The 13,601-nt window shown below is 42.2% G+C and overlaps 6 protein-coding genes across 8 annotated transcripts in view; 2 read left to right on the top strand and 4 right to left on the bottom strand.

The window, feature by feature from the left end:
* Positions 1-3,742, top strand: part of LOC126565954 (EEF1A lysine methyltransferase 2) — a 176,464-nt gene extending 172,722 nt beyond the window's left edge. Inside the window, exon 3 of the mRNA XM_050223154.1 lies at positions 3,685-3,742. Coding sequence (XP_050079111.1) covers positions 3,685-3,742 — 58 coding nt within the window. The remainder of the gene's footprint in view (positions 1-3,684) is intronic.
* LOC126563457 (uncharacterized) overlaps positions 1-13,601 on the bottom strand; it is a 420,587-nt gene that overhangs the window by 275,794 nt on the left and 131,192 nt on the right. The window lies entirely within an intron of this gene.
* Positions 1-13,601, bottom strand: part of LOC126561112 (gamma-soluble NSF attachment protein) — a 487,575-nt gene that overhangs the window by 241,723 nt on the left and 232,251 nt on the right. The window lies entirely within an intron of this gene.
* LOC126563195 (cold shock domain-containing protein CG9705) overlaps positions 1-13,601 on the top strand; it is a 186,540-nt gene that overhangs the window by 32,210 nt on the left and 140,729 nt on the right. The gene's annotated exons all lie outside the window — the stretch shown is intronic.
* Positions 1-13,601, bottom strand: part of LOC126562375 (arginine kinase) — a 310,846-nt gene that overhangs the window by 31,145 nt on the left and 266,100 nt on the right. The window lies entirely within an intron of this gene.
* Positions 10,404-11,594, bottom strand: LOC126562721 (nitric oxide synthase-interacting protein homolog). The gene is made up of 5 exons (XM_050219289.1): positions 11,414-11,594; positions 11,131-11,345; positions 10,745-11,054; positions 10,560-10,668; positions 10,404-10,494 (listed from the first exon to the last, which is right to left on the bottom strand). Exons 1-5 carry the CDS (start codon positions 11,587-11,589, stop codon positions 10,423-10,425), a joined length of 882 nt encoding a protein of 293 aa, XP_050075246.1. The 5' UTR covers positions 11,590-11,594; the 3' UTR covers positions 10,404-10,422.

The raw sequence follows: 13,601 nt of genomic DNA on the forward strand, positions 1-13,601 counted from the left end.
AAAGAAGCTACAGTTAACTGAGAAAATTGTATCTAGTAACCAGAGACGAAAAATTTCAAAGAGAAGCCGTTTCAAAAGGATGTTTCGTGGATGATACCGTTACTGAAGGAAGAAATTAATGAGAAAAACAAAACAAAATCTTCTAAATGTAGTAATTAAAGTTGATGAAAGTCTTAATTATTTAAAATTTAACGTACATCCATGGTGTTCAATTTGAAGGACACACTTCGGGTTCCAATCGTACCCTCGGTTCGTTTGGCGCATGGTCACAACCGACAGGGAAAACTCTTCCCAACAGTTCCTCCAACTCCTCTCACACAGCAACAGTTTTGAACACAATCAACAGGTGTTTGATAAAATGGTCCTGCCCCTTTTTGGGGGTTTTTTTTTTTAATGTGCCAAGCACCCTTCCCAAAACGCTCGTCCTCCTAAACCAAACCCTAATCGAAGAGTTTAAGCGCCCCGTTACCATTGGAACGTATGGCAGTTACGCAATCGGGGACGCCATACTGGGAGACCTGGCTTACCGAAACCCGTCCCTCAGTCCTACTACCTCCTTGTCGATGATGATGTAATAGAGAGTCTTTTCCAAGTTCTGTGTATGTTGGATTTTTTTTTTTGTAAAGTTTAAACCATTGCACATGACAGTCGCATGTCCGCTGCAAGTTCTATCGCTTTTATTTTTAATCACCACTGGGGAAAATCTGTCCATCCCAAACCGGCGTTGGGCATGCAGATGAAAGCATGCTGTGTTTGTGTGTGTGTGGTGGGCCGTGAAAGGAATTTTATCAATTTATTGATAAAATGAACAATTATTTGAATGAATTCCTAAAGATGCTGCATGCTTCCATTCTCATTGCCTATCTTTAGGCGCAAATAAAAATAACGCTTATATTTAAAAAAATGCGTTACATATTATTTAATTTTTTGCACCAAACTGTTTTTGCCTGTTTTTTTAACGTAATCTTGATGAAGCAATCGGCAACCGGAATGTGCAGCTCTTGTACGTTTTGCAAACAGCCCTTCCGCACACAAATGCAGATTTAATCTGTTTGATCATCTGTATCAACAACCGATTGTCCGTTCTGCTGATGCGATTACGATGCTGGGGTTAAATATTAAAAACCATACCACCGTCCACGTTACGCGAGGTGGAGGAGCATTATTATTTTGGAATTAAAATCAACCTCAAAACGTGAACGTCCATTCGATTGACGATTCCGCGCAAAACGGTCAGCCAGACAGTCGACACATCCCGCTGCTGATGTTTAATGGATAAGATCTGACCGTATACATGAACAGCTTAAGTAGAGCATCAGTCTTTTCGGCGGGTTTCGAATGCTAATCCGACGCTGAAGCGTCCTGATGTCCGGTCGTTAAACTTCGTTCCCTTACGCTCTTTTGTATTATACGGCGAGGGAATAAAGCGTAACCTCTGTCTCCAATCTACTGGTGTCTGGGCTTTAATTCTTGGCGGCACTACTGGTACATCTCAATGTATGTAAAGCGAAAGCAGTTTAAATTATACACCCGAAGCTGTCTGCCCACATCGAACAATCGCGTTGAGCAATCGGGACCACTCTTCCCTCCGTATGCGCACACATTAGTTAGCTTGTTTGGCAAGCCGGAACAACCTCGAACCTCGGTTGGTGTCAACGATGGGCGACCGAACGCGCACATCCGATAGCGATCGTTTGGTTTCAGGTTACGCGCACCTTTCGGTGTATTACGTACAGGCGCTATACGTTGCCGTTCCTTTTGCGTTGTGGGTGAAAGGTAAGCCAGGGAGATGATGCGTTAATTAGGTGGCGGAATCCTTGCAGGGATCGATTTTCATTTCAATTATCTCTCGTCCTAGAACAGGGCTTACTTACGACGGTTCGTCAGTGTGTCGTGATGAGGATTAATCATACGGGATTGATTTTTCTTTTCGCTGCTCTTTTAGTGGTTTATTTATTTTATTTCTATTTGTAGCTGATACCATGGAAAAAGTAAAAAATGTTGTTAAATATTGTTGATGAACAGGGTTTGGGTTTGAAGAGCCAAATAGTATGCAATCAATATTTAATAAAATATTTGAAACATGTTATTCGAATTGTTAGTGGAACATTTAGACACTTAATCGCACAAGTCTGTTAATAGTTATAAAATTTCTAGCACAGTTGCGTCTTTCAAATTATTAAAAACATCTTCACCTTCCTTCTTCCGTATATGCAAGCAACTGCTTTCGATGCTTCTACTTAATCCCGGTTATGGTTCAAAATATCAATTTTTCATCATAAATACGCTAAGAGTAATTAACAGACAATAAGTTTAGTTCGACTCATGGTATATAAAAATACTTTTGCTTCCTTTTACTTCCCTCATGCTAGTTTTTATCTAAGCGAAGAACTCATTCAATGGTATCGGGATAGAATCGATAGAAGAGAAAAACCATCTCAACGGTGTACCCTTTATATTTCCCTGCAAGGTAAGCACATTGTCTGCCTCGTCAAATATTTGTCAAATCCAGATCCCTCAACCTACTTTCCGTTTCTTTTTTGCTACTCAAATGCCTCACAAATACAGCTGTTTCTCTTATCTGGCTGTATCGTAATCCACTACACCCAGTACGGCGATTACCCAATTTCTCCACTCAACTTTAAGCGCAACAAAATAGTCCTTTCCGTGACAGTGGATGAGACCAATTCATGCCCAGCCATCCTTGTACGAAGGCTGAATGAAATGGAAACGAAATCGACAACAGGTAGCTCCAGGATCCGATTTCTGGACCTTTCAGTAGCAGAAAACACAAATTACATAACACGGCACGGTACTGCCGGTTGCTGTGTCCTATCCGCGGGATCCTGGAACAAATCTGCTTCATTCTTCCTTTCCCTTGATACAACATTTGCCGGTATTCGTTCGATTCGAAGGATGGCGTGAAGCGTAGTTTACTCTGCACTCGAAACACACTCCGATCCCGTTGGTAATAAGACAACCGACCGGCCGAACCCAACCTGGGCAGAAAAATAATGAAAACGCAATTCCACACTTTCCCTTCGACACCCATCGACGTCGTGAACTGTTAACGATGAATGCATCTTCTCGCTAGCTACGAATGTAAGGGATGCGAAGTTTGCTTTTCTTCCAATTTTCATCTTTTTACACAAATAATTGGCTTACAATGGGAGCGCAGCTTTGTTCCCTTTGCAAATCGCTGTATGTGTGCGCAGGGAAAGGTTCCTGCTTTGCTTGGGAGAAATAATGTCCCATTGCATCCCTGTTCGGTGGATCAGGTGGTAAGGTGAGTAGACATTCCCCATCCCTGTTTTACACCATTCGACTGCAGTTACATCATTATATTTTCTGTACGTGCTAATGGGAATGTTTTTGATGCTATTCAAATGTAACTGCTCGTGTGATGCAGAAGCTATTCATCAAAAAGTGCAATAAAGTGCATCGCATCGACTGTAAGGTAATCGAACAAATACCGTTAACTCAGTAAACACAGTAAACTCAAATAATAATAATAATAAGTGACGCGTAGAAATTCATAGAAACAAATAAAATATTCATAACAAAAATATTACTTTTAGCATTTCAACTTAAGGACCGTATATTTAATAATTTTTACTATATAGTTTGATTTGCTATAAAATTTTCATTCCCAATGCGTAAGTCTTTTCGGAGGATTTATTTCAGATTCGGGAAAGCTTCATCCTTTGCCATCCCTACGGATGTTGGTCCCATACTCCAGTAGTGCATCCCCATTCCATCGGAAAAATTAGAGGAAAACGTCAAGTTTTCCTTAGTCTTTTGCGTGTTCGGTCTACCAAAGGTGGATGATTGCATCCGGTTTGTTCCCGGCAGGAAACACTATGGTTGATGTATTAGTTTAAAACAGATTTTATGCTTCTTCAGAAATATTTTTTAAATACCTATATTAATCTTTGGTTTATCAGTGAAGAGGCAATCGTGTCAAGGGAGCAGGTCTTCACAGGGCAGAATCAGGGTTCTGATTCCATCCAGACCACTTCATCCTCAGTAAGCCATTCGTTGCCCGGCATAACCTAGTAGGTCGTTTAGCAACGAAAAAGATACATGAGTTCGAGGGACAATATAGTACCCTTAAATTAACGCAGGCCCTTTTCCAAATGTTCCAAACGATTGGTCATTGGTTTTATATGGTTTGGCCTTATCATTTCCCGAGATCAAGAGAATTATTAATCTAAAAATAATCTCTGTTAATCCAAGAAATACAATCGCGATTGACTGGTCTACAACGCCTGTTTGCTTGTGTGCTTTGGTTGTCTGTGTCTACGTTGATTCGAAAAGAACGGCGAAGTCTAACCCTAAACTGGCGCTGTTTTACTAATAATAAACACTTACTACGACAGAAAATAGTGAAGTTATAGGGCTGCAATAAAAGATTTCATATGACCAGATTCTTAATTTAAGGATCTGTGGGTATTATGTATTTATCATATAAGTGTAATTACTATCATGACTAGAAGCAGTTCCTAGTGACTCGGACAACTCATCCCTATTTTTGCTACATGTACTAAACGCTGTCTCACAATTATCGTCACATCTACTACGCCCTCGCGTAGTATCTGTCATCCGTGTCACATTGATGTCATAATAAGCAACAACAGCACCAACCACAGCACATCACAAAACAATTCAAAACATCATTCATTCCGGTTGGTTGTGAGTAAGCAGAATAAAGACAAACAAACATGCCAGGAGGTACGGTTCTCGAGCACTCGCCCACTGTGTGTGGGTGCGCGTGCGTTTGTATCAAGCCCACTCTAGTACGCATATCTCAAGTGGAAAAACTGAAACAAAACTTTTCTACTCCGTACTTCGGGCACTTCATATTGTGCAAATGTGTAATCGCGTTGACGCTGTAAAGTCACACGAGCACACGAGCCGGCTCATGCAGTACAGGGCAGCCCTTGACTGTAGCCCCGTGCCGTGCAAGTTCAAAGTTACGGTCACAACACAGTTTACCAGTGGTATAGAAGCGGGGGAGAAAGAAAGCCACCACCACGTAGCGAATGCAGCAAAAATGCCCGAGCCCTTCCAAGTGCAACGGCATCAGCACACGCGTGTTAGTAAGCGTAAGGCATGATTTATAGGTATCATCCGTCAGGCCAGCGTATGGACTGTTCGAGACAGACCGCGATCACGTAATAGATCGATCGCGTGCGCATGGAAAAGGTGGACAAAGTGCATCCAGCCCGCGGGAAGGGGAGAGCTACAGGGGCTACAAACTGCAACTGCAGCTGCAACAATAACACTATAAGCTGACGCACACGCTCCCTCTCCACGCTTGTTTTGTTTGTACACAAACCATACCAACCGTCTTCTTTTTTTAAGTTGATTTGCCAACACACAGGCACAAAGTTCTAGCCAGTCCGGAGGGATGCGGTTTTAACCGGGGAAATAACTACGCTGCACCACGCTGTAACGCCGTAGCGTAACGCTACGTTGTAACGCTACCCTACCGACCCCTATCCACCGACCAGGCGTCTCCATCCGGCCATCCCGATTCGTAACAACAAACAAAACCTGGAGCTGGAAGCTTTCCAACGGACCAACGCGCGGGCCACGGGCGTCCTTCGCTCGGTCGCAACTGATAATACGATACACGCGAACATCTTTTTGCGCGGTGAATATTTTGAAGCGCGGGAAACGATCGCTACTGGGTGGGTGGGTCTTAAAAGGTGGAGGGAGAGGGTGTAAGGGGAGTAGCACTTTAGCTTTATGAGACTAATTGCTTTGATTCGATTGCGCACGATTGTGTAATACATGCGTGTGTGGATGTATGGGTGTGCGTGTGTGTGTGTAAATGTGTAGAGAAGTGGCACTGACATACACGGCTGCAATTCTATGCATCGCGGAATGCATCAACGTGGCATACAACGTTCGTCTACGTCAACGTAATCTTTCAGGTTCGAACACAAAACTATTGCAACTGACTAGATTTGAACCTGATGCTTAGTATAAAAGATTTTCAGGAGATGTCTTTGGTAGTGGTATTGTAAAATTGTGAAAAAAAATACATTTTTAAGAGAACAAATTAGTAATAAAAATTGGATATATTAATGAATTTTTAACTGTGTGTTTAAATTCACTTTCTTTCTAGAGGCATTTGTCAGAATATTTACAACCTCTGCTTAACGCGATTTAGTTGCTGCTTGCAGAGTTTTCCGGGTGTTTCTGGGACCACCTTAGCCCATGGAAAATCGGCGACTCTCCCGTTATTGGTCCGATTGACTTTAGATAAAATAATTCCAAAGCTGCTTTCACACGATGATTTCTTCAAAACTTTAACAGCCTAGCCCACAGCATCTGGAGAGTCAACTTAAAATCCTCTTTAATTTACTTTAACAATGTACAAAAGACAAAAACTGTTCGGCAGCATAGAACAAACAGTTGGGTTATTGAATCTCAATAGGTGAAATTAATTATTCTTTAGCTCAGCTTAAGTTGGTGCCCATGTTTGAGGGAGATGCCAGAGACATTTAACATTATTTTATCTTATGTGAAAACCTAGTTTCTGATACAGCGATTTATTTGAAAAAATGTTTGTAAAAGCAACTGAACACAATGAATGGTCAATTCATCACGAACGATGAATGAATCGGATAAATAATTCCCAACTCTCGCTGCACTGCACAATCGGTTACATCGAAGCATCCGGATCGCATCATACACCCATTCGTGTATCCATTTTACCGTTTACAGACTCTGCTTTATAATTACATATGTAAAAAAATACCTCCCCAGGAGGGTTAGTGTTTCGTGTTTGATAATATTCATGAAGTAAAAAAAAAATCAGAATTAATTATCAAACTGCCTCCGATTAAATCATGCCCCTCATGGTTGTTTTGCCGTTTTCGCGAACGTTTCGAAGTTCTAGGGCTTTTAGCGAACACACTCGTCAACGGTCTCGCTCATTCCTCTGTAAGACCCCTATGGAGATCTCCCCTTGTTCGTCTCGTTGGATCATCAATTGTCTTGGCCTGGTGAGGTTGCGTAACTTTAAACTCACGTCATACAACGACGAACCAGCAGTTCCGCCATCATTCCATGATCAGATGATGAACACTCCAGATGAAAATAATTGCATTTTTTAATAAAGTTTTTTCTAGCTTTCTTACCTCGTTCTCTTCGTTTGTTTTCGTTGTTTTCTCCACGAAAGCTAAGGATACGGAAGTACGAAAATCGTCGTACAAATCCGTTTAGCACAGCAGCGCACACGTGGTTTGTTGACGGGTTTGGTGGCTTTACCTCAATCAATCGTATGCGTACGATTGTTGAAGTGGGTTTTCATTGTAAATTGTATCTTCCGGCGCTGCACAAGCCTTTTCCTGCTGTTCATGGCCTTTCAGGTGCGGGATTGACTGGTTGATCCGACGAGGAGAAGAACGGAGGCACACTTAGCACTTTTTCGCGATCGACGATAATTTATAACAAAATGCTGTTGCACTTTGGATACAACAAAGTAAAGATTAAATTAGACACATTTTTTATCACACTTTTCCTCTTTCACATTCGCTTTGTTTGGCGTGGAGGAGGCACTGGTATGGAAATAAAACTTTTATTTCATTTCCGTCGGCGAATCAAAACAGTTGGAAATATATCGCCGAAGAAAACACCCAATTACGCACAATTATCAACCGTCGCTTATGGCTCACTGAATAATTTCCAATTGCCATTTCCTTTCACTCGAAAAATTTCTACCGTTTTTCCAACGATACTAATCGGTATCACTCGAGCACAACTGATAAGCATATCGATGCACCACTAACGGTTGCAAAGTTTCGCGCCACTTTGCCTATATTCGCTTCTCACACACCACTTTAACGCCGTTGTTTTTTATTCTGCAAACACAAACAATTAATTAAACACCACGTGTTCGGTGACACGGAAATGTGGCCAGTTGTTGCAAAAACGGAAAACGACAACCAAAACAAACCCGCGACCAGCGACACCGACCGCATCAGTAAGCGTTATTCTAAACCCCGTTTAAAGAACTAACTGAAAGCAGGACACAGGAAGCACACGTAAAGTGAGTGTGTGTGTGTGTGCGTCTGTGTGTTCGAACAGTCAGCAGGTGGGGTGTGCTTCGTTGCACTGGCGAGACAGAATGTGCGGAATGTACCGATGTCTCAAGTTCAAGTTCCGAGTCCGATTGCACCACACCATTTGCTTGGCGCAGTTTGATTCAGGTTAATGTCAAGCACAAACGCGCTGCATCGGTCAACTAGTCTGTTGGGGTGGGATGCCAACCACCACTAACAACCACTTACAAAATGCACCCTAATCCAGCATCGCAAGCTTGTCAGTGTGCCGCGAACAAGCGGACCGCGATCGATGAACACCGAACACAGAGCGCAGCGCAGGAAGAGGTTCGTGTTTCGCCTGCGTTAGCACCGCCACGGTGGAACTGAGCTGAGGCTTTTATCATGCTAAGTCATAGAGTTGCCTTCCGAAGCTGCCAAAGGCTTTGTGCGAGCGTGCACACATTATCAACCTGCCAGTGGCAATTGGACGGTGCAACACGAGCCTCCATGATCGTGAAAGGGAGGCTGGGGCCAAATGAGGCGAAGTCATGAGGGGAATTCGATAAAAGAAGCTCGTTAATCGCACGTTTCGTAAGCTGTGTGGTTGTTGGATAAGGAGGTAAGGTGTATAAAAAGGGGGTTTGTGTGTGTATTATTACAAGCTAAGAGGCTTTTCATACACAAATAAAGTGGTAGGAAAAAACAGCAATGGAGTTGTGAGTGGAAAAATAGCTTGCAAGTGGAGAATCATCTTCATCTTCTCCATCATCTTCCAAAACGGTTGTAAAAATGTTGTACAAAACGGGTAAAGAACAACCTCTCAACGTGAAGTTTGAGCCTCGCAGAAAAGGTAGAACAAATGTACGATTATCAACTCTCATGCATGTAGGAGATTTTATTGATAAAGTACATACAATTCTGATAAATAAATCTTTTGTGGAAGAATTTTGATATACCATTCGTATTCATTGCATACTTTTCAGGCGATCAATGTACATCCTAGCCAACCCATCGGTCGTGGGAACGTAAAAGTACACTCCATATATTTTTTCCAACACTCCTCTTGGCCCCTATCTCTCGTTTGATTGTAGTTGCAATTGCAATTGCAATACTGCTTTGTGGTATTCGAAAACACGCCACTGCACTATCACAACCCACGTCTCTTGACGAAACCTCGTATGCAACCAAACAACAATAGAGTTTACCCTTCTACGACCACTATCAAACCGGTCATAGAACTACGGCACCCGTCACCGTCCGTGCGGGCTAGAAACGTTAACTATCGTCGAAGGTCGTCCACACTTGCCTAACCCTTTCTCTACCCTTGTTCACGGTCTCAGAACGATTAGATGGCAGGCAGCCGGAGTGGCAGTTGCAGCAGGAAGTGTATGTGTGTGCAAAACTTTAAAACATACAACCTTTACAAGGGTTGCGATTACGGGCAGAATAATGGAGCAATAGGGAGATCAGGTTGCCCGCTTAGTATGACGCGCATAGAACCAAGCATGTTTTAACAATAAAACTACCTGTTTTTGGTACTCTCCACAAAAGCCTTGTTCATCATACTGTAATTTTATCCACCTCAAATGAGTAATTCCTACAAGTGAGTCCCGTGCTTCAAATTTACAAACGCTCAAACAAATAGCGTGGCTTCATTTCCTGTTTCGATAGTAGTTTGCTTTTCTCCCATATGTATCGCTCGCAACTGTGAACTGCAACACCCATTGCACACTGTTCTGATCGTTCGCTGCAAGGCCATCGCTTCAATAGCCCTCGCGCGTGTGCCGTTATGAACGGTTATATGGAAAGATAAATATGACAAACATTCCTGTACCGACCTGTTCATCCGTCCGTATGTGGAAAGGTAAAGAGGTGGTGGGGTAGAGAAAGATGGGATGAGATGACAATTGTCGGCGTCCAGGCTTGCAACATACTGTGATATGGAGGAGGCTATTACCGGGTACTTATAACCATATGACGCATTGCTGGTTGAGCTTTTGCCGTGGTTGCATATATGCACTATTTGTTCGATGACCGTGGCCTTTTCTACGAAATTGTCCGATTGTGTCCATCCCGAGGTCAGGGGTTGTTTGACCTGGTGATGCTGACCTCGATATTGCTCCCGGTACTTAGTGGTAGTGATTTTCTCTCTTTTACTGTAATTTAGCATGATTGACCAACGATTTCTTTTGCATGTACATTTGAACTTAGCTAATGCATTTTATTTATTATGTTGAGTGGTTGAAAATTTGAGTTTAAAATCCTTACTTAAGTAAACCAACAGAAAAGATAAAAAGTATTGGTTTTGAGTGAAACAATAAAAAAAAATAAAAAAAGGATTTGCTTACAGAAAAATTGCACTAATTTAAACTTGCAGACAAGGTTTTTGCTCTTTGGCTTCTAGCTTCTCGTTGGTCGTTGCGAACCCAGTTCCGCCCTGCAGAACGAACAATTAGATTATTTAATCAAACATAAAAGAAGCTTTCGTTTGAGAATACATACACGTTGCAGTGGAATAATGTCCGATTCCGAGAGCCTTTCATTCGTCAAAGGGTGTATCATGTCTTTCTTGATGATTTTTTCAATACATTCTATTGTTACGACGTCTCCGCTTTTAACATGGCAGCACAAAAAAAAGGTCATTTAATTAGAGCATAGTTATATGTATTGTAATTTCAGATACTTACGTCGGTTTCAGCACTGCACACGGTACTGAGTTGTTCAGGATATCATGCGTCACCGCACACATGTATCGGTTTTCCTTTGCAATCAGCGATTTCTTATCGGACGGATCCTTTACGAGCGTAAACTTTACCTCAATCAAATCTTTAGCTTTCAGCGGTTTGTTTGAAACGGGGCAATAGATTTTGCTATCTGGTTTTTCGATGCGCGACACCTTGGCTGCCGGTGTTTGTGACGGTACCCAAAAACTGGGCAGCTCCTTTCGCTTGCCCAGCGACACGTTCGAAATCGCTCCACTGGTGCTAGGTTTTTCTACTGAAAAAAAGTGGAACAGAGTAAACGTGTAAATGACTTTTTATCGTTAAAATATATAAATCTTGGCGATACGAACCGCTTGGTATGACAGCCTTACTGCTCACGATATTTTTCTCCGTCGAGATGAACCGATCCAACTTCTTTTGCTGTTCTGCGTTTGCCTTTGCAGTTTCCTCTTCCTCGTCCTGTTTGACCTGCTTCTCGTACTCTTTCATCTTGCGGCTGTATTCGTTCTTCTTTGAGATGATGTAGGTGAGGATGGCTTCCTTATCGAACAGATAACCATCTTTGCTGAAATTGAAGGGGTTTTATTAATATTGATTTATAACTTATTGATATGTTTTCTAGGCAATACATACGTTATTACTGGATTTCGACACGGTTGCAAGGTCAGCGAGCAACAGTCGAAGCTTTTCACCGAATCCTTCCCAATGCGGCGGGATGTCGTACCGAAACCAGAGTTTGCTGCATCCTTTTTCTTCTCGTGGTACGTATAAACTGCTCCGGCAGTACAATTTCTAGCGTGGCGAGTCATTTTTAGGCGGTATAATTCTCCAAATTCACAATTCCAATGGGAACAATCGTGTTTGTTTACTCCTTTTCACAACACAACAACCTGCCAGCTGTCAAAGGGCGAAGCAGTGTTGCCAACAATGGTGCAGGTTTAGATCGGTTTGAAATTGGAAGGGTGTAAGCTATCCGATTCATTAATATTTAAAAATATCGTTTTTTTAAATAAGCGAATCGAAGGAAATGGAAGGTAAATATGCAGAAATTGTCCAAAAACCACTACTTAATTCCATTTTAATCCATTTATTCTGTTTTATTACAGAAATCAACCAATTTTTAACAGTTAACAACAAAGAATAAAAAATAACGATTGTATATCAAGCTTTGTTCGTTGTAGGCTCCTCTACTCCTTTGTAGACAAAAAAAACCTGAACAACCCTTCACAAATCCCTTGATTCTTCTACGTTTTGTTTGAAAGGATGTATGTCCTGAAGAACATGAAACACAAGCAACAAGCGTAACCCCTTTTGGCAAATATTCTTCTGGTGTCTGGGCTCTTCTTCGTCTGCCTTTGTGTGCAGAAAACAACAAGAAAAGGGGTCCCTCTATTCCTTTTTTTGCTGCAAATTCTTTACGTCCTGCTGCGCCATTTATTCCATTTGGTCCTGATTATTCTGCATACACACTCGAAGGATAGATCGGTCGCGTGATCTTTTTTATTAGATTTTTTTTTCAATTTGCATACAAATCTTGTTGGCATAGAAAAAGAGCGATAAATAGCCCAGTAATAGCAGCAGTAAAGGTAAAGTGTTTTAAACTTATTTTACTCCATTTAGTTGACCAAAAAATTACTTCGCAAACCTCAGCTCTTACACGATTCACCAAATTACCAGCGCGCATCAGTCCACATCATCCAACGGTAACACATCAAAGATTACTTCCGAAACCAATTGATAGCACAATAGCCCACCAATGATAAGAAATTAGCCGAACCAGCCGAGATTCACACGAACCACGGGTTCATCCTCGCTCGCTCACCGCAGGGAACCGCTCAAACGCACGCTGTTCGCCCGCACCGAGCATTAATCGGTAGCATAACTCATTCAACCTTAACCAATTCACCCGGCCTTTTCAAGGCAAAGCATGTGTGCTTGTAAGTGGAGAACGTGCCTAAAGAGAGTGTGACGAAAAAAAGAACTCCACAAGCACTACATTCTATGCTCCGGGTACATCATCATTCATGCTCACCACAGACGGGCGCAATGGCGCAGCGAGCGCGCGATCCTCTTGTGCATCGTCGTCAAGACATCGGCGTAGTATCACACTGTCGCTTCCCAGCAGCGGATCGTCGGGATCTCTCGAGCCGGCGTACAAAAACCTCTCTAGACTCAGGGGGTTCGTGTTCTCTTATCATTGGTGCATTGATACAAGTGTATTTGCGAGGTTGCGATTTGACCATATCGCCATTAACGGTCAATTAACCGAATCGCGCAGGTGATCTGAAACGGTACGACCATTATTATTATTACTCCATTACTGGAACTTGTTGATATTGGAATTGTACATAAAGTACATACAGTGGACTGTGGAGCTAGTTTTAGTGACAATTACCTCGAATACTGCTGATGAGACGGAGCTCTTGTTTTGGTCTTCATCCGTCGTGCTTAATGGAACTGTTATCAGTGGTCAATTTGGAGGGAGGAAACAAACATCCCAAAGCGAATTGTGGTGATAACTCGCCAGCTGTACAGTTCAATAGTTCAAGATGTGCGTAGTGGTAGTTCTTGACTGGAGCAGATTGACAGTGACGGTTAAATGCGATTGAAGCGCATCTTCTAAATAATACCAGCAAGATAGTACACACCTCGTCTACTTCGGTGCAAGTGTCAATAGCGACGGAAGTGTCAATTGTTAGTGATAATCAAGTACAATACAGGTCATAAGAGATCCAGTCAACTTCAAGAATAATTCCAATTTAATCCCATTCATTAGCTCAATGCTTCGATGCAACGTGGATACTGTTCCACTATTTTTGCA

This window comes from Anopheles maculipalpis, chromosome 3RL, assembly GCF_943734695.1.
Source record: "Anopheles maculipalpis chromosome 3RL, idAnoMacuDA_375_x, whole genome shotgun sequence".
NCBI classification, from domain to species: domain Eukaryota; kingdom Metazoa; phylum Arthropoda; class Insecta; order Diptera; family Culicidae; genus Anopheles; species Anopheles maculipalpis.